At 47.8% G+C, this 23,106-nt stretch overlaps 1 protein-coding gene across 3 annotated transcripts; it reads left to right on the top strand.

Moving 5' to 3' along the window:
* Window positions 1-968: 968 nt before the first annotated feature.
* EXOC3L4 (exocyst complex component 3 like 4) lies at window positions 969-23,034 on the top strand. Of its 3 annotated transcripts, none has more exons than XM_032113111.1 (12): window positions 969-1,564; window positions 3,091-3,481; window positions 6,170-6,821; window positions 9,405-9,522; window positions 10,502-10,627; window positions 11,878-11,945; window positions 13,335-13,430; window positions 15,425-15,539; window positions 17,482-17,604; window positions 17,875-18,027; window positions 19,394-19,515; window positions 21,669-23,034. In XM_032113111.1, the coding sequence occupies exons 2-12, from the start codon at window positions 3,148-3,150 to the stop codon at window positions 21,829-21,831; spliced, it is 2,070 nt and encodes a 689-aa protein (XP_031969002.1). In that variant the 5' UTR covers window positions 969-1,564; window positions 3,091-3,147; the 3' UTR covers window positions 21,832-23,034. The 3 variants fall into 3 exon arrangements, with proteins under 3 accessions (XP_031969002.1, XP_031969003.1, XP_031969001.1); XM_032113110.1 differs by having other exon boundaries at window positions 970-1,564; window positions 11,878-11,978; XM_032113112.1 differs by lacking the exon at window positions 19,394-19,515 and having other exon boundaries at window positions 11,878-11,978.
* The last annotated feature ends 72 nt before the right edge of the window (window positions 23,035-23,106 follow it).

Genomic DNA, 23,106 nt, shown 5'->3' with positions numbered 1-23,106 from the left:
GATGAAGCAATTACAGCCTGGATGGAAAGAAGTTTAGTTGGACTTTGTGTCCAAAGGGACTTTCCACCCCTCAACCTGGGCCTGAATAAATAGCTCATTCCTTTATTCAGGTTGTCAACCTGCCAGGTGGCAGAAGCATTATCAGTAATGGTTTTCCCCAGTACAGTAGGGCAGTCTCTGGCTGACACATTTTGAAGAGCCGAAGGACAGAAAGCTCAGCACTGGGCTGCCTGGCTGAGGGAGGCTTCAGGCAGGACTGCTCCTGCACCACGGGGCAGCCACAAACGATGTTCTGCCCAGTCCCATCTCACTATCAGGGCAATTTCACACCAGTCCATGCTGCCACTCTTCCCTGTTTAATATGATCATAATTATTCCCATCCCATGCACTTTCCATCTTCTGGACACACAGTCTCTCCCAGAGGTAGAGGAGACTGTTACCCTCTGCTCTCTCCCTCTGTTCTCCCCTGCACAGCACAAAGTCCAAATGCCATTTATTGCATCCATCCATCACTAACCTCTCTGATGTCCCTTATCACACTGACAGGTGACATGCTGGCAGGCTTCTAAAGCAAAGAAGTGCACACTGCCCATGGCATGGTGGCACCTCCTGCTTTACACCAGGACCTTGGACACCTGGCAGCCTGACTTGCCTCTGTCTGGGTACTAAAGGAGCCCCAGGGTTAAATCATTTTACACCACTCAGTGACAAACCAAGTGACTGTGTTTAATGTTGTTTAAACCTTCAAGGCCCCTTTTTTCGTGCTCTTTTGCTTTGAGTTCCCTCCAAGGTTACCAAATGCTCTGAGAATGGAGGGATCCAGGGCTAGCAACTCCATGGAAATAAGTGCCCAGAGGGCAAAGTGAGGATGTGAATATATAAATATTTAACCAGGGGACACAGTACTCCCTGTCCCTCACCCACGTCTGGCAATCATTACTGGGACCCAGACACCTGTGACCTGCAGAAACAGGGCAGAAGGGGGTGAAATGCAGTCATCCCCCACAGCAGCTCTGGGGCTGCTTTTGAGCCCCCATACCCAGATAATGTGGGGCTTCAGCCCATCAGGACAGGACCACATCCTGAAATCCTCCTTCCCCCCCATTGCCCCAGGCCACCTCAGGGCAGCAGCTCACCCCATTGTAGAATAATAATTAACCTGGAGTTTTTCCCCCCCGCCTCTTCTTTTAAATGCTCAGACATAGTGAAAGTGAAACAGTGCGAGTCTTTCTCAGAGATCAAACAGGTGAAGGTGCTGGTGCTCTTGGGCAGGGGCAGACAGGTCTTTTTTTTCCACTTTTTACAGCCCTTTTCAGTGGGTAAAGGAGGATGGAGAGCATCACCGTTCCCAGAGGGAGCCCCTTGACCAGCCCATGCCTGAGGGATGGTGCCCCAGTCAGCTGAGGTGGCTGAGCTGTCCCAGACCTCTGTCCTACAGAGCTGCCCCCCTGCCACTGCACCTGCACTGGATTTCCTGCGGCACGGAGCTGCTCTCAGTTTCTGTGGATCACCCCTGTGCTGTCCCAGCTCGCTGCAGAGGGGATCACTTCGATCAGTACTGGGGTATGTATGCCTTTCCTTTCTCATGGGCTCACACCTTTTGTTCCTTCTTCCCTGGCTCTCTCCACCACACAGGTCACCCCTTCGACCACTGCTGCTGCTCTGCTCTGGCTGCAGAGCCCCATGAGCTCAGATCTCAGCCTGCTTCCACTGAAATCCCTGGGCAGTGGGGTGCCCTCCTCTGCCTTCCCCCTCTGTATGGGCTGTGATGGATGAGCTCCTGAGCAAGGCAGTGAGTGGTTAAATACTCCCTCCCGTGAGAGTGTGGGAGGCAGGGTCTGATCCCCACTGTGCCAGCAGCTCATCAAACCCATGGGAAGATGCCATCCCTGCACTTCACAGCCTGTGAAATAACCATGCACAAGGGAGCAAAACTCTGACTGAGGAAGGATGAGATCTATTTCCAGAGTCCCAACATGTCTATGGACTACAATAATTTTTCAGTCTCTGGCTTCTGTGAGCTGGACAGACCTGAGACAGGCAGTTGGTGTGTTACCTCAAGCAATAGCTGTTTCTAATAACTTGAACTGTACACTCAGCTGCCTTAAGCCTGCTCTGGAGAAATGTGGCATTTTCCATCCTCGGGGCTTTGCAATCTACAATGGCTCCATGAACGGGCTGTATCAGCTGGTGGTCTGATGGGAGCCCTTTGCAAGGGAGGGAAGGCAAAACCTCCCTCTTCCCAAACACCTGGGCCAGCCCTCAGGGTGGGCAGAGGGGAGTTGGTCTGTCTGCAGCAGGGCAGGAGCTGAGCAAGTGCAGAGGCTGTGACTGCAGCCCAGCAGCACTGACAGGAGCACTTCTGCTGAAATCTGGAATCTCCTGCAGCATCCCTGCAGCTCATGCAGAGGTTTGTTTGACCTTGGAGATACCCATTCTTGGCATGTTGGGATGCAGTGCTCTGAGGCAGTATGAGTGATGTGAACCCTTCCTGCATTGTACTGCCTCCTGTGCTGTAACTGTGACGATTCGGAGTCCAGAGATAGCTGTGGCTTTGGTGGAAGGGGCTAGAGCAGAGCTCAGCCACCTGCTGGGAACAACTCACCCCTGGGCCACCTCCAGCAGCAGCAGCTCAGGATTTGAGCAGGGCAGAAGTAGCAGCAAAACCCAAAGTTCCATATTCACATCAGAAAGTGGCAACACATCAGTGAGATTCAGGAAAATTATTATTCCTGCATGGATGGAAATCCACTTAGATGAATGGAAGATAAAACCATATCTGGTTACCCACTGAAATGGTATGTTTACACAGATTTCAACATCTCTGACATCTCATGATTCCTTGGTGCTGGAGAAACAGTCACCTCTTGCCTGGTTTATGCAGTTAAGTGAAGCTTTCCAGGATACCAGGTGCAGGCCAGCATCTGTTGTCTGTGGGCAGATTGTTACAGCAGCTACAACACCTTGCCCTGTCCTCGTATTTAGGCACAGGAAAGGAATGGGCCAGATTTTCAGCCCAGGACTGACTTTGGAGACACAGTAACATCCTGTTAAGGACATCTCTAATTCTGCTGTTTTATGCATTTCAGTGATTACCATCAACCTGTTTGGTAAACTTCCTGTTGAAAGACAAGATAAATAGAAATATGGAGTTAGACACAAGGAGTGTGACCTCAGAACCAGCCTCTCCAATGAACAGTCCAGGGGAGGAAAAAATGGAGGTTGCTTCTGAACAGAGCAGCTCAGATTTGCAGAGCAGGGACAGTGGGTTCTTTGAAAGAGGTATTAAGACCATGTTAAGCATCCGGAAGTCAAAGCGAAGTCCGAACAAAGAGAGAGGGAAGGAAGGTATTGGCACTTGGAATGCAAAAAGACTTCTGCGAACACTCAGGAGCTACGAGGAGAACAAACCCATGATCTGTAACGGTGTGGAGGAGATTGGTGAAATATGTGAGCCCGTTGAAGCAAAACCTCTTTCAGGTAAGACACCAAACCACCAGCGTCATTTTCTTGGCAGGATAAATGTAACAGTAATTTACAATGTGCAAGGCTTGGGCCCAACAGAGGTGCTAAAGAACCAGGCATCCCTTCACAAGGGAGAGGCAACTGCATCCCTTGCATGGACTCGTTGAGTGTTAGCTGGCCCAGCCTGGGCAGGCCTCTGTCACTGAACATGCTGCCCTGTAGCCACCTCTGCAGTAATTTAGCCATATCAGTAGCCTGCCTATCAACCTGTCAGTGTGATATTGCCCATCACACATATCAGTCACCAAGCTGCTGAGCACAGTTTGGGAACTGCTGGTCTGACAATACCTAGAAATGCAGTGTGCTATCGCCCTCCTCCCTCCTGGACAATTCCTGCTCTTCATCTCTCAAACTGATGGTTCTCAGATTGTTGGTCCTCAGACTGATGCTCTGTAGGGTGCTGCAAGGCCTAGAACTGAAGAAAGATGGTTTGGCTGTGATCTGGTTTGGAAGCTCCACTTTGGTTCCTAATCTTAGAGGTTGCCTTGCATAGAGACTTCCACAGATACTTTGCTCTCTTGCATTGACTTTCTGCCTGTACTCCTCTCAACAGCAGTGCTGCAAGTATTTGGTCTTTGTCTTCCTCAGGCTGGTTACTCTCATGTGTTTTGTCAGCATTATATAGATAGGTCTCAGACAAATTATAACAACTCCCTTTAGCATAGCTGTTATCTTTCCCCAGGCGTGAGCAGACTGCAATGACTTTGATCACGGTTAGAGCACTGCTGTCCTCCCCCTTCTCAAGGCAGAGGTGCTACCATGCATTCACCTGGAGATAACTGAGGTGGAACAACATGACTTGGCCTTTCCTCAGTCTAAATTTCTAGAAAGAAATTCTTGATGTGCTGCATAGAGTGCCACAGGGATCAGATATGGGGGCTGACACTGCCTCTGCTGTAATGTGCTCTGCTGTGCTGCAAGGTGATTTACTGCTTTACGCTGATACATTGTGAGGCTGGTAAGCTGGATCTGAGCCCAGCTCATAAACTTTGCTAGTCTGATCTCCAAGGGTCATAGATGAGGAGCAGCAGAAAATGTTATCACAAGCTTTCTGATCTCCTGCAATAAACGAGCTGAGAAATTGCATGAATAACACCCATTCTCTGCCCAATAGCTTGTGTTTGGCCTGGACTAGAGCAGCTCTGTCAGATACACATCCCATCCTGAGATAAGTATGGCAAGTGATGGAGACTCCACCACGTGCACCATTAAGCTGCATAATAGTTAATTGCCTTTCAATTGTCTTCCTTCAACCACCAGCTGGCTGATCTTGTATTGCTAAATTAAAGATCCATTTAGCACCCAACATCACCTCCCTGAATAATTATCTGAGATGGTGATTAAATGGTGTTTTCTCATTTTGATCAACAGAACAGAATGTATTCCTCTAGTCTCTCACTGCAAGCATTTGTGTAAACACAGGTTTTATATTAATTTATCTAGAAGAGACTAATTTAGTTGGTAGAATTTCCCTCCCTTCTGAGTGCAGAAGCAACTGTAGCACCATACAGGCACTCAAAGATCTATGTGTTCTGTGATGCATCAGTAGTTGGGTTATTTGGCATATTTCTCTCTTCATACAGATACTCTTATGCTACAAAGATTACTTGGTACATATGGTATAAAACCTGTGTGCAGACAAGCCCAAGGGCAGAAATTACAGGCTATGAACCAGTCCTTCATATCTTTTTTGAGTGCTCTCCAGTTTTTCCAAATCATTTTGTATGTGTATGTCCCAGAAGCAGTAGCCAACACATGCCTAAATGATACCCTTTCCCTTCTCTCTAATGTTTTTCTCATGCCCAGTGTCAGAGTGGCACCTCCTGTTCAGAGCATCTGTTATGACGTTGGCGACGGCAAGAGTTTCCCAGGGTCCCCCAAAAGCTAACTGTGCGCGTGGATCTCCTCAACACATGGCAAATACTTGTTACCTTACTGGCAAATAGGCAGTGGTTCTTGCACAAGCAAGGCTTTGCAAAACAAATGGGAAACTCAGTAGACCTCAGCCACTTTGCAGGTACCAGTGTTTGGTGACTTCCCCCCAGCCTCAGCCAAAACCAGCCAGTTCTGGTAGTGGGCGCCAAAAGCAAAGGAGATGGGTAAAACCTACATGAGACCTGAGCACCAGGAGCACCACAAATCTACAGGTTTAGATGCCCCTCCAATGTACACACCTCCCCAAACCACTCAGGGACAGCAGTGCTCAGCACTTGGGAAAAAAACATCACTGGTGCAAGGCTGTGCTCGGCACCTGACTGTAGGCTTACATACAGGAGGCTCTCTCAGGGCCCTGGTATCTCTGAGGACATGCTTGTGGGTAGGCTGGGACAGACATAACCATCCAGTGAGATATCTGACCCAAGAGCTCAGGACACCCAAAGGGGTCTGTCCTGCTCTGCTCCCTCCCCCTGCCCCAGCCAGAACCCTGGGCACTCTCCCTGCCATCTTGGGCAGCACACTGAAATGCCCTTTCAGCCAGAGGTGCCAGAGCTGGGCCACACCACTATGGCCAGCTCAGCAGCAGAGCTGTGCTACTCTCAACAGTCCCCTGCAAGTCTCCCTGTCAGGCGTCTTGTCCTGTTACCGACCTGTCAATATCCTAATGCCTGCTTTGTCCCAACCCCTTCCCTCCTCTCTCTGCAGTAATGGAAATCAATGAACTTATTCAGAAAAGACAACTTTTGGAAGCATTTGCAAGTATCAGGTTAATGGAAGATGAGACTATCTCTGAATGGGATGCTGAGAAATACAATGATAACCCCCAGGAGTTTGTACGGAAATGCAAGGATGTGGATTTGCTTTATAATTCCATCACAAATGCGATCCAGTCCATAGTGGAGGGAACACTGGAGGATCCCACTTTAGAGCATACCCTGCTGACCTCCATGGTGACTTTAATTGCCCGTGAAGAAGCAGCTCATCCCAACACAGACAGTGCTGCTTGTCCTGGGTCAGACTTGCTCGGCAGGCCCAGAAAGTGGAGGGAGCAGTGGAGGGAAGCTATCAATGAGAGTGCAAGAAAAAGAGTCCTGAAGGCACCCATGGCATCAAGGGAAGAAGCAACTTCTTGGCTTGATCTCCACTTACATTTCCTCCAGGAACACCTGAGGGAAGATTTACTGAAAATCAAGTTATCAGTAAAAAAATGCTATCCAGAGGAGTACCTGGTGTGTGACACATATGTGGAAGCTTTTCACAATGCCATTGCCTCACATTTGCAAGAACTCTCCCAGGGACCACTGGACTTCCACGAGCTCTACACCTTGCTCGACTGGGTGGCCAACACCTACCACAGGTGAGCTTGCCACTGTTTCTCTGCCTCCTCTGGGGAGCCACGGGGCTGTGGGGTACTCCGACAGCACTGTACTCCAAAAGCACTGAGCCATTCTCAGTTTTCCAAGCAAGCAAGAGAGATGCAGTGACTACAGTGGAGCCAGATAGCAAATCTGTTAACAGGTGGGGACAGAGGTCTGTGGATAATGCACTTGCTGCTTTTTACAGATCTACATCACCCCATTTTCCTTTCCCTCTCCCACTTGCTGTTCCCACATTTCAGGAAGCTTCTCCTTGCATTTGACAAACCTAGTCCTTTCTGCAGATATTTGGCAAGATCCAACAGCTGTTCAGTGACTTTTCCAGGCACAGGGAAGGGCCTGTCGGGGAGGTCTTCTTCCTGTTTAATTAAAACTGTGATGCATTTGGAAATGGGCCACATTAACCCTCATGCATGGGGTCAGAGTCCTCTTAAAGAGGAGTCAAGACATCATCGAGGGTAATTAGACACATGAAAACAAAGGCTCTGTCTCAGATGTGTCTGCTAGTTGAATGGGAGGGGTTTAAGATGTCTTACAGCTCCTTGCAGGTTCAGGGGTCTGGAAAATAATCATGTGGAAACAGTTACGTCAAAGCAAAATTGTGTCTGTCCCGGTAGCTGGTCCCCAGGTGTGGCCTGAACCAGATGTCCAAGGAAGGGACAAACACAAACCCACCGGCAGCCCTCAAATAAAACAAAGAAGGAGTGAAGGCAGGAGTATCAGCCCTGAGCCAAACAGTGGGTCAAAATGGGCACTGACAGAGCAGGGCAAGCAGCAGCACACTGCGTCCCAAAACACCCCTAGCCTGGGGTAGCTTTTGGGTAAGAAACATTTGCACTGCAGGTGGTCTTTGTTTTGAACAGACCTCAACAGGTTTCTTCTGTGAACTTGACCAGTTGCTCTTAAAACCCCACCTACAGTGTGATGACCATAATGACGTGTGTAACCCCCTCAGCATCACAAATCCCTGCAGATCTCATCTGAAGGGAAACTCCTGCATGGCCCCACCCCAGCATTGCAGGGCAGTGGGGAAAGAAATGAGCTTCAGCAGCCAGGTTCTATACCAAAGAAAAGCGCCCACACCATATTTCTCTAAATTGCTGTGAAAGCGTTTATTGAGAGTTTGCAGTTGTTTTGGGCACTGCTTGCAATCACCTGGCTGTTCTGGGCTGTTTCCATTTGATTTTCCCATTCAAAAAAATTTCACTGTCTCTTGGAATAAATAACCAAAAAGGAAGAGATTGACTGACCCGAAATAACTATTGATGTTACAATTCAAACAAATGAAAAAAAAAAAAAGAAAGAGGTGGTAATAAGCCACTCGAGTATACATTTGAGACTGTCCTTTCAGTTGTGGTGAGAGTCTGTATTTAAATCTGTGCTGTCCTTTCAGTTGTGGTGAGAGTCTGTATTTAAATCTGTGCTGTCCTTTAGAATGAGCAGCAGGCTCTGGCAGCAGCTGGGCTGTGCAATGCTCCACATGTGGAGATGTTCCTCTCTGGGAAATCTGAACCATGACCATGGAAGCATTGACTCCAGGACACTATCAGCAGGCTGGGCTTATTTTCTGCTGAGCAGTCACTCTGCAGCATTCTGACCTTGTACATCACAGTCCTCACTTGTATCTGAACCTGACTGTGGGTGCAGTGCTGGTGTGGCAATGGGAACCCTTTCTGGTGCCTGAGCAAATGTGCAGGCTGTGTGTAGGACATTGCAGCCCTGTTCCCTGATTAACAAGATGACAACTCAAAACTTAGGCCCCAGCTTCATCAAGTGCATGTGTATTTTCTTCTTTCTCTTTTCCACCTTCATTGCCCTGCAAGATGCGGTGCCTCCACAGTCCGTGGCAGGTTGCAGGAATAGCACATTCAATTGTACAGGCTAATAACATTTTAATTGCCCCAGAGAGAGGAACACAGGCTTCTGTACTAATCAGCTGGCCTGATTACATGTCAATCCAGAGGAAAGTGAGCGGCAAAGTCATGTGTGAGCTGAGCCCTCGGTGGAGTCAGACTCTGTAGCTGCACGTCCACCCACCACTTCCATCTGCAGGGGAGCGTGGCTCGTGTCCCAGGCATGGCAGAGCCTTCCAGGTCCTGCTCTGCCACCTCCCCTGGCTCGGGAGAATGCAGAGAGAAATCACAGGCTGACAGGAGCCGTGATATGACACTGCAGAGGAGGCAAGGAGACGAGCTAACTCCAAAGCAGCGCGCTACTACAGGAATTACCCTGAAAGGCATTTTGCGAACTTGTAGTCGAATGAATCAGCTTCATGTTGTTTATTTTAAAAAGTAAATTCTCATAGCACTTTTCGTGTCCAAACAACTCAGAAGTCTCATGATTTCTGAAGTGGGCTGGAACCTTAGATCATTTTGGGTTTGAATAATTAGGATTTTGAACAGAAAGGAAAGATTTTCTTGTTAAACCTTGAAAACAAGCAGCACAGTTTAAGCCTTAAGTATATTTCTCATGGCTTAATAATTATGTAGCTCATGCTGCATGAATATTCCATCAGTTTATTCACACTCTGAGGCATTATAATTTGTTCATTTGATTCTTTCCAGTGAACTCTTTCTGGGTCATCCTGATCTCAAACCAGAGGTTAAGACAGAAAACCTGTCCCTGCTGTTAACACCAGCTGATTGGGATAAACTGAACGATGACTACATTGCTTCTGCAAAGGTGAGAGTTTTGACCTAGTCCCCATGTGCTCCCAAGAGAAGGTACAGGAACCCCAGCCTCCCAGACAGAGGTCTTGGATGACTGCTTTGTGGTTTCCAGCCCTGCCAGGTGCTGAGTCCTACTGGCCCCACACAGAGTGCTGTATTCTAAAGCAAAAAATTCCTGAATACCACCTTGGGGACCCAAGCAGAGCCAACAGGACAGCACCAGACCCACTCAGTATGGCAGACACTTACTGAAAGGTCATAGCTGGGCTTCACCAGATTGTACCCATTGTGAAGTTAGCAGTAAAGGCATTTTAGCTACTGCTGTCACTGTGTGGGATCTCCTCCAGTACATCTGAGGTTTGCCATTGGCAGACTTTGGGCATCCCCACCAGAGGACACACTCATGGTTTGTGCCCTCTCATGAAGCCACTTCCCAGCTGTCTTTCTGCAGTCCTTGTCTGGCACCCTGTGTAAGGCTTTCCTGGCTCTTTGCTGGGCTCAGATGTTTTCTTGCAAATCATTTCTGAATCAGGGCACAGCTCAAGGTGAGCTCAAGTTACGCTGCTGAATGAAATCAGTATTGCTCCACTGTGCTGGTGTTTTACCAGCAACAAGACTGATTTATCAGCCAGAACTGAGCAGTGCTGCCACTTACCTGACTGGCTGTACTGCTGGAAAGGACTGGTTTGGTCTTTAATCCTGACCTGGTGCATTCCATGTGCTGGAGGACTTTGCAATCAAACAAACAGCTGACCCACTGTTTCCCTGCCAGGAGAATGACTCTCCTTTGATGTGGGAGCACCTTGCTCACACATAGCACAGTTCTGATTTCTCCTGAGGTCTGGAGCAAGGCCTGTGACTCTGCTCACCTTTCCGTGCCATGCATGTTGGCCACCCACACATGCTGATGGAGCAAAATGCAGCAAGGCGCTGTACTCGTGTTTACTTCATTATCCTGAGCTGCATGTTTCCTTCCTATGTTTAACATTTAGGGGAAAATCAAAAGTTATTTTGGAAACATCCTGAGACTAGAGGTCACGGAGAAGTGGGAGAAGGAAGTTCATTCAGAAGAGAACGAAAACCTCTACCACGCCTCACTCGCTTTTGATATTCAAACGGTATTTAATTAGCTGGGGGAAAGTGGGGGGGTCTCTGTGCCTCCAGGGAAACTGGATCGTTTCCTTCTGGGGTGGAGGTACCGCCTCCTGCGATAATTTATGTAAGTCATGCACTGGCAGAATACATTAGAGCAGAAAATGCCGTTTATTACAACTTTTAGCTCTCCCGCTTGCCTTCTAGCTGCAAATTAAACCTGCTGTCAATTGTGTCAGCAACATAATAGGCAACTGATTTTAAAGTCCCTAAACCTCTTTGATTAGGAAGAAGAAAGAGAATTGGAAAAAAGGTGGAAAGAAAAGGTTTCTTTGAAAAAACCTTTGGCTTAAAGAGCAACTTCGTCCCAGGGCTGTGGAAGCCGGGGAAAGGCTGTAGGCAGTGACAGCCACTCCAATTTAAACAGTACAAAAAACAAAAGCCCCTACTAGCTTTAGGGACTACAGGGCAATAAATGCAGGAGGGGTTTGGATTAATTCTCATCACTCAATTGGGTGAGTCACTTCAATTAAATACTACTAACAAAAAAAGAGAGGGAGAGAGAAATAAGGAAAATCAAAGAGTTTTACCTGCTGACATGACTCTTTTTCCATAGAGGAATATTACACATTATGTGATCACAGGGAAGGCAGGTCTGAATTCATTTAGCAGATGGATAGGATACCTTGGGAAGAATCAGAGTGGGACTGCAACACACCTCAGTCCACAAGTGCAGCTGGGGTTGTGGGAATGGGAACGTGGGAGGAGTTCCAGTGCAAACAGGAGTTCAAGGTGATGCCTGGCCCTCCATGCTGCCCTGGTATCACTCCTGAGAAGGGGGCTCGTGTGGACCCTCAGGGATGGGGCTTATAGTCACCCTTATCATGGAGTCATACATGGGGACAGCTCAGCTCCCCTTGGGCTTTGGATTGGGGACTGATCCCTCCAGCAATTCCCCCCAAAAGAGGAGGATGACACCAGGACACCTCAGGGCTCCAGACAGCATTGCCTCTAACTCACACTCAGACAGCAAAATGGCATGAGACCATTAAGGGTGGATGATTACATCACAAATCACTTGGTGCTTCTTGGCCCATTCTGCATTATGATTTTTAAAAATGCTAGAGATTAATAAAAACCTTCTGGCAACAAGTTGGCTGTTTGCCCCTTTGCTAGGTGAGCCATTCTCACCGACCAAAGCTGCATGAGATCCCTGTGAAGGATGTTTCACCAGTGCTTGTCCCACTCACTGGAGTTTCTTCATTCCCTTTTCTAGATCATCGGGCAGCACATGAAGTTATCTGGAGCTATCAGCAGAGGCCTGGAAACAAAAATGCTTGAGTTGTGCGTGGCAGAGCTGCTCGAATTCATACCAAGGTCATCACTGCTCTGGGCAGCACCTTCTTTCTAAATGAGTCCCACATTGGTAAAAAAACAGGGAAAAGGTCCAGTCACTGGACCAGGCACTGGCACTGAGCCAATGAGCAAGCTGCAAAACAACTTGGAGGGAGTCATAAACTGGTTTCAGATGGGACTCTGTGAGTCCAAAAATCTAATGTCAGTGCTCTGGCAAGTAGCTGCTATCTGGATAGGGATGGGACCACTGCAGACTCATCCACCCAGGACTTTAGTGACATTGGACACTGGTCACTTGCAGCTTCAGTCATGAGCAAGCAGTGGTTATGGATCCTCAGACCCAAAGCCTGCTTGTCCAAAACATCATCTAGGTATCCTGGGATGAGTCTTGCTGAGTGGTTTTCTCTGGCATCCCATGGCTGTGGGCATAAAAAAATGGCTAATGAGACCCTCTCTGCTACACCCTGGCAAAACACACTGCCCACACTGCTGGGCTGCCTCCTGAGTCCCTTAAAATTTACTCAGAGTCCAAAGGAGATTGCTAAAATAATGTTTTTTCTTTTTTCCTTCATTCTTCTTTTCCCTTTCCTTTGTTCTCTTTTAAATTTTTTTCTTTTATTTCTTTTTTATTGTTTTTGGGTCTTTTTTTAATGTGTAAAATGCAAGCTGGAGCAGCCAGGGCTCTCAGATTGAGGGACCACTGAAACTTAAGCTTTTACTTAAACAAACCTGAGATGCAAGTGGCTGGGGCCAGCTCTAGCAGGTTCCTTTACCCTGACAAAGAATGGGACCATCAGGCAAAGTCTGCCTGAGCACACAGCCTCCTGTCTTCAGCGTGGACCTGGCTGTGAAACAGCTGTCAAACCCATGAAATTATTGCTACACAAAAGAAAACTACGTAACAACCACGCTGAGGTTTTGGGGAGGGGGGGAAGGTAGGCGTGCTGCCCTATTCCTATATATCTTCTGTTGTAAAATCAGTCCTCACTAAATCCTTTCCCTGTGTGCTTAAAAGGCACATAACATATTGCCCCAACAACCAGAGAAATGAAGGCTCAGACTTGTAAGCCTGCATACCACACCTACAATTAAACCCTCAGCATGAGAAAAAGGCAGAGATTTGGCCTCCCAACATCCCTGGCATCTCTCCAAAAGTGCTGCATACCTGCTCAGGCGAGTGCATCCTAAACCTGTAATTATCTGCCATCTATTCCCCTCCACTGCACACACATGTTATGACAGCTGGAAAAAACTTGTCTGCGTAGAGGGGACAGGTTGGGCCAGCCATGGGTGTCTCCTGACACCACCATGTACACAGACGATGAGGCATCCTCAGTGCCCCCACCGTTAGTGTTACCTGGCTGTATTTTCCTACAGGTTTGAGCAGGAGTTCACGGCGTGGAGCACTGCCCAGGACAGCCCCATCTTTGTGCCCCATCTCGTTGCCTACATCAACAGCTTCCAGGACCTGGTGTAAGTCTGCTCCTCCTGAGCCGAGCTGCTGCGTTTCTGGGGTGTGGGAGGGTGGTAGGATCTGTAAAGGAAAGACCAAGCTCTCCTTGATGTACCCCATGAGTGCTCAGCCTCCAGCCCTTCTAATCTCATGGGAGGATTTTCCCCAAGGGATGCAAATAAAAGCCACAACGGTGAAGAGACAGAAATATGGATGGATCCAGTGGTTGCATGAGCATTTAAAACTCATTTTCAGGGCATCTTTTCGAGCCTCAGGGGAGGGTTTTTTCCATTTTTTTTTGTTCTGGAGGTTAGCAGAATAATCCCAGAAACATGGTCTCAAGGCTGCCTTTGGCACTGGGCTGTAGGAAACTCTATGAAAGCACTCAACACAAAAATAAATGCCTGCCATTGCTGCTGACATCTGGAACTTCCAGGGCTTTGCATGAATTTGCATGAAGCCACGTGTTGGAAAGTACCTCTGAGGAACAGGTATCATCAGGCTGACTGTCAAAGATCTATCACTCACCCCGTAAGTGGGATGGAGCCAGTGAGTGCATGTCCCACACACTGGTCCATCGGCCCCGTGCCCAAGGGTTCATCAACATCTGGGGTTGTCTCTGCCATGCAGATGTGATGCTCTGGTTTGCCAGCCCAGAAGAACAACACAGGACTAGTGCGTGGGCTCTGGCCACCGAAAAGCTTGGGTTGTGATCTCCAGCCCCTGCTGCTGCACCGCTGCCTGGCACTGCCTCCGGCAGGGATGCGTATGCCAAGTATTATTCAGGGGATGGAGGGGATTTCGGGCTCGGTGTCTCAGGAGCCGACGGCTCCAGCCGCAGCGAGCACTACCGCCGGGAAGTCTCTAGATGGCACGGTCTCTCCAGCAATGCTCACCTCGGCGAGGAACTGGCTTTTCCTGCCTCCTGCTGCCCCTGCGGGACACTGCTGCCCCTTCCCTGCTGGACACTGCAGAGGGGGTGAAGGGAGACGCCAGCCCCAGGCAGGGAGCTGGCAGTGCTCGGGTGATAGGGTTATTCCTGAGTCAAGTTAAACATTCATCAGCCTGGGGTGATGAGCTGTGGGGCAGAGGCAGGAGTCCTAACAGCACAATTTTTTGGATGCTGGACCCAGACTTCAGGTGTTCAACCGGAGTTACAGTCCTGAGCTCCAGCCTGGGATGACAGGGATGGTGTTGGGTGCTTTATCGTTCTGCCAGGGCAGCCTCAGACATATAAATCTGAGCAGTGAAAGGAACCTGCTGCTCTCTGTGTTTACAGCAATGGATGAAGCACATCCAGGGAAGCTCGGGCATCACTGGTGATGCCTTTTTTTGTGGTGGTGCTGCCTCAGTTCCTCCCCTCACCAACACTGAGCATGTTACAGTGGGACAGGAATGGAAAGCGAAAAGAAAGCCAGAGGTTGCAATGCCCCTAAAGCACACACACAGAGAATTTCATAAACCTCTCAGAAGTTTTCTTTCTCATAGGGTGAAACATTGCAGAAGTATGCACTGTCCTTAGGAAATTCCACAGGTTTCCATCCCTGTAGTTACCATCCCACATGCTGCTGACAGATATTGTGTGGAGTGAATCAGACAGGCTCTGGGGGACACAGGGTCAGCAGCTTTCCCTTCTCTGGCTTTATTATTTACTTTTCCCCCATAGCCCTCAGTTCTCTCCCAGGTACCTGGAAATCATTTAGCAGAGGTGTTGCTCGAGTGAAAAAGCAACTGGCCTATGCAACTGCTCCACATGGCTGCACTGTCCCACCTGATGAGGAAATCTGTGGGGGTTTTTAACCACAGTTACTCAGCTATGATTAATTTTCAGTGTACAGGATTGTGCAAAAAAGAGCCATTACTTTGACTCATTAAGTGTTTCCAAGAGGAAGTACTAGAAACACAAGTTTATTTAAAAATAATATCCAACCTGCCAATCCAGATAACATGCTTAGGGCTGTGTAATAGTTTACATTTTAACATTAACTCATTGGTGATCTCTGTCTCTCTGTAGGTCAGGGTTAGAAACAGCGTTTAAAGTCAATACTGAGGAACTGCAGAAGATTTTGGCAGCTCTGACAAGGAACTTCACAAATATTTTCTTAACCAAATTAAGAACAAAAGCACAGGTAAGAGGATCTTGGCTACATTATTTCCTCAATATAAGGGTTGTGTGCAGCAGCTGAGGGTCATTGCCCTCCCCTTGTCTCACCAACTAAACCTCATTTTGCAGCACATGACATTATGGTCCCTCCAAAATGCATTTAACACTTGTGGAAATCCCCTTTACAAAGCAACACTTCCAGAATCCTGGGAATTTTTTATGATGAGCAATAAGAATTTTTCAAGCTGTTAATAGCAATCAAAAGAAAAGGGTATTTAGCAGCTTCCAGTCTCTCAGGCAAAGCAGTGGGGGAAAACCTTGCCCCTAGAGAAGCACCAGAGAGGTCAGCTGAACACCACCAATGGGACACTTTTCCTTCTATTAAACAACTTGGATTTTTTCAGGACTTTGACTTACTGATTCACAGATCTACCACCACAGTCTATTAGAAACTTCTTCAGACAGGATAGAATTCATTCTGGTAGAAGTGGTTTTTCCAGGCTGTTCCCATGGTGACAAAAGACTGATTGTTCCAGAATGAGTATGCTAAAGGTCTGGTACCAATTGATAAAGCTGTGATAAAATTGGACTTATGTTAAGAGGCCTAAAAGGCAATGTGCTTCAATGCAGTTTGTGCTTCTCAGGTGCTGTGGAAGGGCCTTTCTGCTTTCAGCCAGTTTGGGTCCACTAGCTCCAGCTGGCATAATACCAGAGATGGGGGAAATCAAGCCTTTGGTCCCATCCCTTTTCACTCATCCAAATTCACTTTCTAAATCCCCAAACATAACTTCCAGAGACCAGGACAGTCATGGTACTTCTCCAACTTAAGCCAAGCCCTCCTTGCCAAGGGGACTTTCCAGTGACTGCAGATCTTGTCTTGGAGCCTAAGCAGCAGGCAAGGAAAGGCCCCAAGCCAAGGCATTGAGCAAGAGAGCTGAAATGTCGTGAGAACTGAGAGAGGCTGAGTCAAAGCATTTCTAAACAGATCTCTAGCAGGCTGGGAGCACAGCAAGGGGGGAAATAATTGGGAAGGAAATTGCCAGGAGTCTAAAGATCCTGAGAGCTAGGAGGAGAAAAGGGGATATGCCAGAAGAAGGATATTTTGCATTTGGCCCTTAGGGAAGTCTCTTCCAGGTGCCAGAAGTCTTTAGCAGATACTGCTATTTTTATATGAAGGTACATTAGCTCTAGGGACCCAGCAAAGGAAAATAACCCATTGAGGACACTTGGTCAGAGTACCTTGTACCCAGGACAGATGGGAAACAGTGTCATCACTAACCATGAGGCTGGATAAAGCTGGAGATGCTCCCAGCTGCCATTCCCCCACCATCACATCAGAGTAAGAAGGAAAATCCCAGCAAGACTTCATGCAGGTCTGCAGGAGTACAGACAGCCTCCTGGGAGGGCTGTGAACACAAAGAGCTTCATTTCCTCATGGAGAAAGCTGAGAAAGCTGTAGAGGTGATGGATTACTGGGCTAATTTCCAAGAGATTCACTACCAAGTGACTTCTCATTTCCATAGCTGGTGCAAACCCGTGTAACACTGGCATACATGGTTGCCCACCACAGCCTGTTCTAGTCATGCCTGAGTCTCCTGTGATGAACATTCTAATCTCTTTCCTCCCCAATACATTAGAGAAACAAATTTATTTACCTAAAGAAATAGAGTTGGTGGATCAGAAGGTGGCACAGAGCAAGGAAACGAGATATCCCAAATAAGCCTTTAATGCCAAAACATCTCCTGCTCAGGGTGTGATGGTTCTCCCCTCTGCACTGGGGCACCTACCCAGTAAGGGGAGACATGGGTGTGAATTCCCTGGGATGGAGAGAGAAACCCAGCCTGCACCTGGTGTTTCTTCATGCAGGGGGGGTGCTCTGTGCTTTCAGTTCAAGCCTGAGATCCTTCAGCTAGGGCATCAGGTAGTCTGAATATACCTGTGCCATCAGTGAGTTGGTCTTTTTTCAGCCACTCCTTAAGAAAATCCTGACCAAAAACTGGATTTTGGCGACGGAAGGGCCGGACTCGCTGACGTCGGCAGTCTCGCAGTTCTCCGAGCACCTGCAGCACATGAGGGAGCCCCTGGGGCAGGTAGGCAGCCGGTTCCACGCCTGGGCACAGGAATGCTGAGGGCTCACACGATCATTTTCAGGCTGTGGTAACACCTGCAGACTCCTCTGCAACAGTAGTTGCTCTTTATAACTGTGGGGGCTGCAGAGATGAGTGAGTGTGTGCTGATGGTGTGCTCCCTCCTCTATGCCCTCAGGTGCTGCCAGAGACCTGAGAGCTTTCCCTGCCCTCTCTCACTGCCTTGGCCTTGAATGGACAAAAAACCCCACAAGATTTGTTTTTTTTAACCAGGAGCTTCTACAGGAAGTTCATAAATACGTGGTGAAGGAATATATCACACAGGTCATCAAACCCAGATGGAAAATGAACAGGGAGACACGGCAGCAAGTGAGCAGGAAGATGAGCCTGGAAGCCGCAATCATTCACGATACATTCATTGATCAGGTATGGGCGCTCTCTCCTGGCACCCCCTGGCTGCCGACTCTCAGAGGTGAAATATTCCCACTTGGCTTCCCACAGACCAGGCAGCAGGCTCTCCAGGAGGCCAAGCCTCAAGAAATATAGAAGTGCTTAAAAGAGAGCAAGCGAGGTGGTTACTGCAGGTTCATGCTGTGGGTTTCCAGCCTGGCAGCCTCTCTGCATTGGCAGCTTGTGCATGTTCAGCCAGCAGCTCTCTGATGGCAGCACCTGGTGTTTTAGCACCAGGGAGCTTTGCATAGGGTGGTTCATGTGCTGTAGGACGACGGTGGCAGCTTCGTCGTGGGCCTGTTCCCTCAGGCCACGGGATGCATTTTGTCACCAAAGGATCCCTGCCCTGGATAAAGCTCATGGAGTTGAGTCCCATGAGAAAGTCCATCTGGGTACACAGTCTGTGTACAGCAGGGCATGGGGAGAAAGTGGTGGCTGCCTGTGTGTTTTGTGACTAGACAACTGGTACAACCCACCCCTGAAGGTGGGGTAACGAGGTTCCTGTTAATAAATCCTTTGGGCCAGATTAGAGTGGCACAAAACTAAGTGACCAGTGTGAGATATAGATATATCTATACATAGACATATATGTGTGTGTGTATAAATAGAAATATAAATATAAATGTATGGCAGGTTTATTTTAAAACAATTCCATTACAATGGAAAGGTGGTATTTATTACAGGTGGTTATTACCTATAGTAATATAACAATATAAAAGTATAAAAATATCACTTAAGAAAATATACAAGGAAAAGAAAGAAAGGGTAAGAGTAGATAGCAGAGAGAAAAGGTATTGCCACCCGTGTACCCAGTGACAGGACTTGATTGCTGCAATTTACGTGTCTGTTGGTCAAAACAATGGTTGCCGTTGGTCAAGTCATTAACCTTTAACATTTCTGTCTCTCACAGCACATCAATCTGGGATTTTCAAGGAAGTCAAAGTTGAATTACTTGGATTTTGTGGAAAGTCAGGCATCCAGGGCACTAAATCCCCTCTCAGAGATGAGGCACATGAAACTATCAGGCAGCAGGAGGTGAAGTCTCTGGCATCTGCTGCTATGCTGGAGCACAGCCACAATGCCCTGCTCATGGTCTGGCCTGCTTGGGTGCTCATGAGCACCAGGAAGTGCAGGGCCAGGCCTAGGAGAGCTCCCAGGGGTACCTTGCCATTGCCACCCAGCACCCTGCTGCCTGCCCGAGGCAGCCTGTCCTGCCTGCACCAGTCCTGGCTCACACCAGTAAATACACCCCATGTACACAGGCCATGCTCTTGCCACAGGGAAAAAGGCATTTAGCAGGTGCTGCTGTCCCTGATGTCCCCATGTGACTCTTTGTCCGCAGGGCTCTGGTGCCAACTGGCTCTCCCCCGCCATAGACCACATTGCCAATATCATTGGAGAGAAGAAAAAAGACAAGATCAAGGCGCATGTCAAGGAGCTGTGCCGGGACTATCCAGATATCAGGTACATGAACTGGCAGATGCCAGAACTGTTGGGCTCCATCCCAAACAGCACCAGCTCGCCCTGTGCCTGTGCCAAGCTCTTCAGCTTGTCTGTGTTGGTGGCCACACGTTAGAGATCAGGGTGCCAGCAACAATGGGAATCCCACCTTATTTTTTTCTGACTGCGTAATTTTTCTCTTTTCCCCTTGTGTGCTGTATCTTACAATGCACAAAAATTACCTTCAAAGCCTTTTCATTTTAGAATGGAATGGGATGGAATGGAATAGACTAGAATCGAACTATTTCAGTCTATTAGGAAGGGACTTCCAGTGATAATCCAGTCCAACTTCTCATCACTTCAAGCCTGACTAAAAGTTAATGTAAACTATTAAGGGCATTGTCCAAATGCCTCTTGAGCATTCACAGGCTTGGGACATCAACCACCTCTCTAGGAAGCCTGCTCCAGTCTTAGACCACAGCTTCAGTTAAAAAACGCTTCCTAATGTCAAGTCTAGAGCTCCCCTGACACAGTTTTGAACCATTCCCATGCATCCTCTCACTGAATTCCATTTTATTGCTCAAAATGAACCTTGTTTCACAGTAAAGCTCCAGTTTGCTTTTCTGCACATCACCAGTATCAGTATCAAACAATCAGCCCTGTTTGCCAATTTGCAGGCTCCAGATTTGGAGTAAATAGTTTGTCTCCTGTTCCCAGGCTCAGACCTCAAAGTGTGGCAGCCATTGACGCAGTTCAGCTGCAGTTTCTGAAACGGCCTCAACACAACCATTAAATTTTGGAATAAATTACAAATTCTTTATTTTGTACTTTCCATTTGCTGTTCCAAGGCTGCATCTGGAAAATTTAAAACTCCTGGAAAAGTAAAGAAAGTGACTAGCTCTGTGCATGGCTAAGCAGCTGCGAATCAGAAGTTACCTCCTCTTCTACAGTTCTTCTTTCAGCCACTGAGAATGAATATCAGTGGTACAGATTGAAATAAATTCCATTTCATCAGGGTAATTTAAGAAAAAAAAAACCCCAAAGATTTCAGCACTGGATGACATTTATGCAATCAAAATAATACATAATACTTAAGTAATTGCTAGAATACTGAAGTAGACCCTCAAATATGAGAAAAAAAATCACATTAAATATGTTTTCCTCTCCCCAAAACTGGGGCTCAAAATTTTTCATAACCAGATTTAACGAGTGGGTCAGATATGCTTCAGACTTGTCTGTGTGGGGGAATTCAAGACATGGACATGTAAAGGAACAATTATTCCTAAGTAATTTTCTAGGTGAACATACCTACCTTACAAAAGAATCCCCACAAACAAAAAACAAACAAAAGCAAATAAACAAATAAACCCCAATAAGGGTTTAATCCCAGTGGCCAGACTAAACTGAAAAAGAGGCAGTGCCTGTTCTGGGGAGGGTGCCTGTACTGGGAGGTAAATGATGGCTAGTCATCAATGATGGCTATTTGAAAACAATTTTCCAGTCAGAAAAGCCATTTACAAGGCTGTGATTTGTGGTACTTTTTCATCATTAGCCTCAGACCCAAGCCAGGTTTTAAGGCTTGTTCTCTTGGTTTATCTAATTCCTGACTTTCCATTATTGAGTAACATTATTTTTAACAATGAAGTTCGGAAAACGAGGCGGAATCTGCTGGACCTGCACTGCTTGCTGTTCAGGTCCCTGTTAATTTTTCCCCTGAGCTCTCAGAGATGTCTCTGAATTTGTATACACTGAGATTACTGGAACAGGGTATGTTTCCAAGTCAGCTTTCCAGCTCTAATCTCATTAGTGCCTATCAGCTTCCTAAATATTAGTACTTCCATTACTCATCTCAAAATAATCATTACACAAAAGGTCCGCAGCCTCTCTGGAAAACTTGCAAAAGGCATCATGGGCGTGGAGAGAGAGGAGGAAATTCCCCGAAGCACCAGCAGCAGGAGGCTGTCCCACCAGTGTGGTGTGGCAAGAGCTGCTGCTCACTGGTTTGGTACCTCCAGAGGCTGCAGACTCCCATCCTGGTGGCTCCTCCAGTGCAGTGAGGGGTCAGTCCCTGGCACTTTGCTATAGCCTTGCTCTGTCTCCAGCACAGCTGTTGGTTGCTCACCTCCAGGCTGGTTTTGCTGGCCAGGTCTGAGCAAGGTCTTGTTTGGTTTCTGCAGGAAGGAACACATCCTGGCCATCCTGGCACTCCGGGGGCTGGGGCGCGCCAGGAGAGCGGCGATTTTTCGGCAAGTCCACCATGCACGGGAGAGCTCCGACAGAGGGGAGGGCAGCACACTCTTTGCTGAAATTGATGTTCCAGTAATCATCAGCTGCTTCTAACGCAGGACCAAAACAGCAGGCAGCATCCTGCCTCCTCCTACACTGCCTCTACACATGATCCAAAATCTGCTAATCCATCTTGCTCCTCCGCAAACCCAAACTTTTGACTGCTGTGGAGAAAGGAATACTTTCCTGAACTTGCTACCCCAAGCTCAGAACCCCAAGGCAACAGATGCACCAAGACACTGACCTCTTGCAAGAGCTCCTGGGCAGCAGCTCCAGCCCAGGCATGGTGTCCACCTCATGTTCCATATGGATTCTATTGCTGAGAGGCTGCTCCACTGTTTGGTACAAGATTAAACGTATTTTCAGAGAACAGGAGAAAACCAAAAGCAGTTCACTCAGAGCTATATTAAGGCCTCAGCGCTATATTAAGGCTTGGACTGTGCTCTGCATAATTATACAGCAGCAGAGCAAGAGAGCCTCCCTCATAATTAGTGCCCATGAGCAACCGAGGGGCAGAGCTTGGGCAGGGATGTGGTAGCACCCAAGTTTTATTTCCTGCCCCACAAACCAGCTGGCTGAGCTGGCATGACCCAAGGTCATGATGTTGTGACCTGAGGCCACAAACCACTACCTGCCTGGGGAGGAAAACACTGGGTAACCAAACCCCACAGCTGGGACACGCAGCACATGGAACACTCTGCCCTCCAGGGTGGCCCCCATGGCCCCTCTGGCATTTCAGCCGATTTTCCTCACACGAGGGCTGTCTTGAAAAACTCCTGTTGGACTGAAGATTTGTCCATGCCACCACATCTCTGTGTGTACAGATATGCCTGGATTGGATATGCCACGTGGAGGGAGGCTCCAAGTTCTCCTTGACTTGGGGAAAGTGCCACCATGCCTCTAGTCCATTTTCTTGTGTGATTAAATGCATTTTAACAGATCTGTTACAATCTGACTGCAGTATGAAACCTAATGTGAGGTGGACAGACAGTGCTACAGATGAGATCCTCACCTGGTGTAAACCAGCATCATCCCATTGATGGGCATGGATTACCATAGGGTTAACTCCACGAAGGATCCAAAGCATTACATCCAGCATCTGCAGGGGAGACTGAAAGAGACATTCAGCAGTCTACAGCTGTATAAATCTGATTTTATTTAATTCAATTTATCCTTTAGGTTGCCCTCTGCAGGATTTAATCTAGGACTACAGAGATGTGTTTATGATCTATTAAAATGATAAATGTGGACATGGCATAGCCTTGAACATGATTTTTTCTTGCAGCAGAGCTTACAGCATCAGCTGTGAGCCTCTTTTGTTTCCTTTGC

The sequence above is a fragment of the Corvus moneduloides genome, chromosome 6 (genome assembly GCF_009650955.1).
Source record: "Corvus moneduloides isolate bCorMon1 chromosome 6, bCorMon1.pri, whole genome shotgun sequence".
Classification (NCBI taxonomy): Eukaryota; Metazoa; Chordata; class Aves; order Passeriformes; family Corvidae; genus Corvus; species Corvus moneduloides.
Note: the sequence above shows the minus strand (reverse complement) of the source record. Positions and strands in the feature narration are given on the sequence as shown.

Excerpts from the sequence above, each read along its gene's own strand:
- EXOC3L4 (XM_032113110.1), top strand. The coding sequence starts at position 3,148 with ATGGAGTTAGACACAAGGAGTGTGACCTCAGAACCAGCCTCTCCAATG. Across the intron at positions 17,605-17,874 it reads TGAGGGAGCCCCTGGGGCAG|GAGCTTCTACAGGAAGTTCA; the intron begins GTAGGCAGCCGG and ends TTTTTTAACCAG. Across the intron at positions 19,516-21,668 it reads CGGGACTATCCAGATATCAG|GAAGGAACACATCCTGGCCA; the intron begins GTACATGAACTG and ends TGGTTTCTGCAG.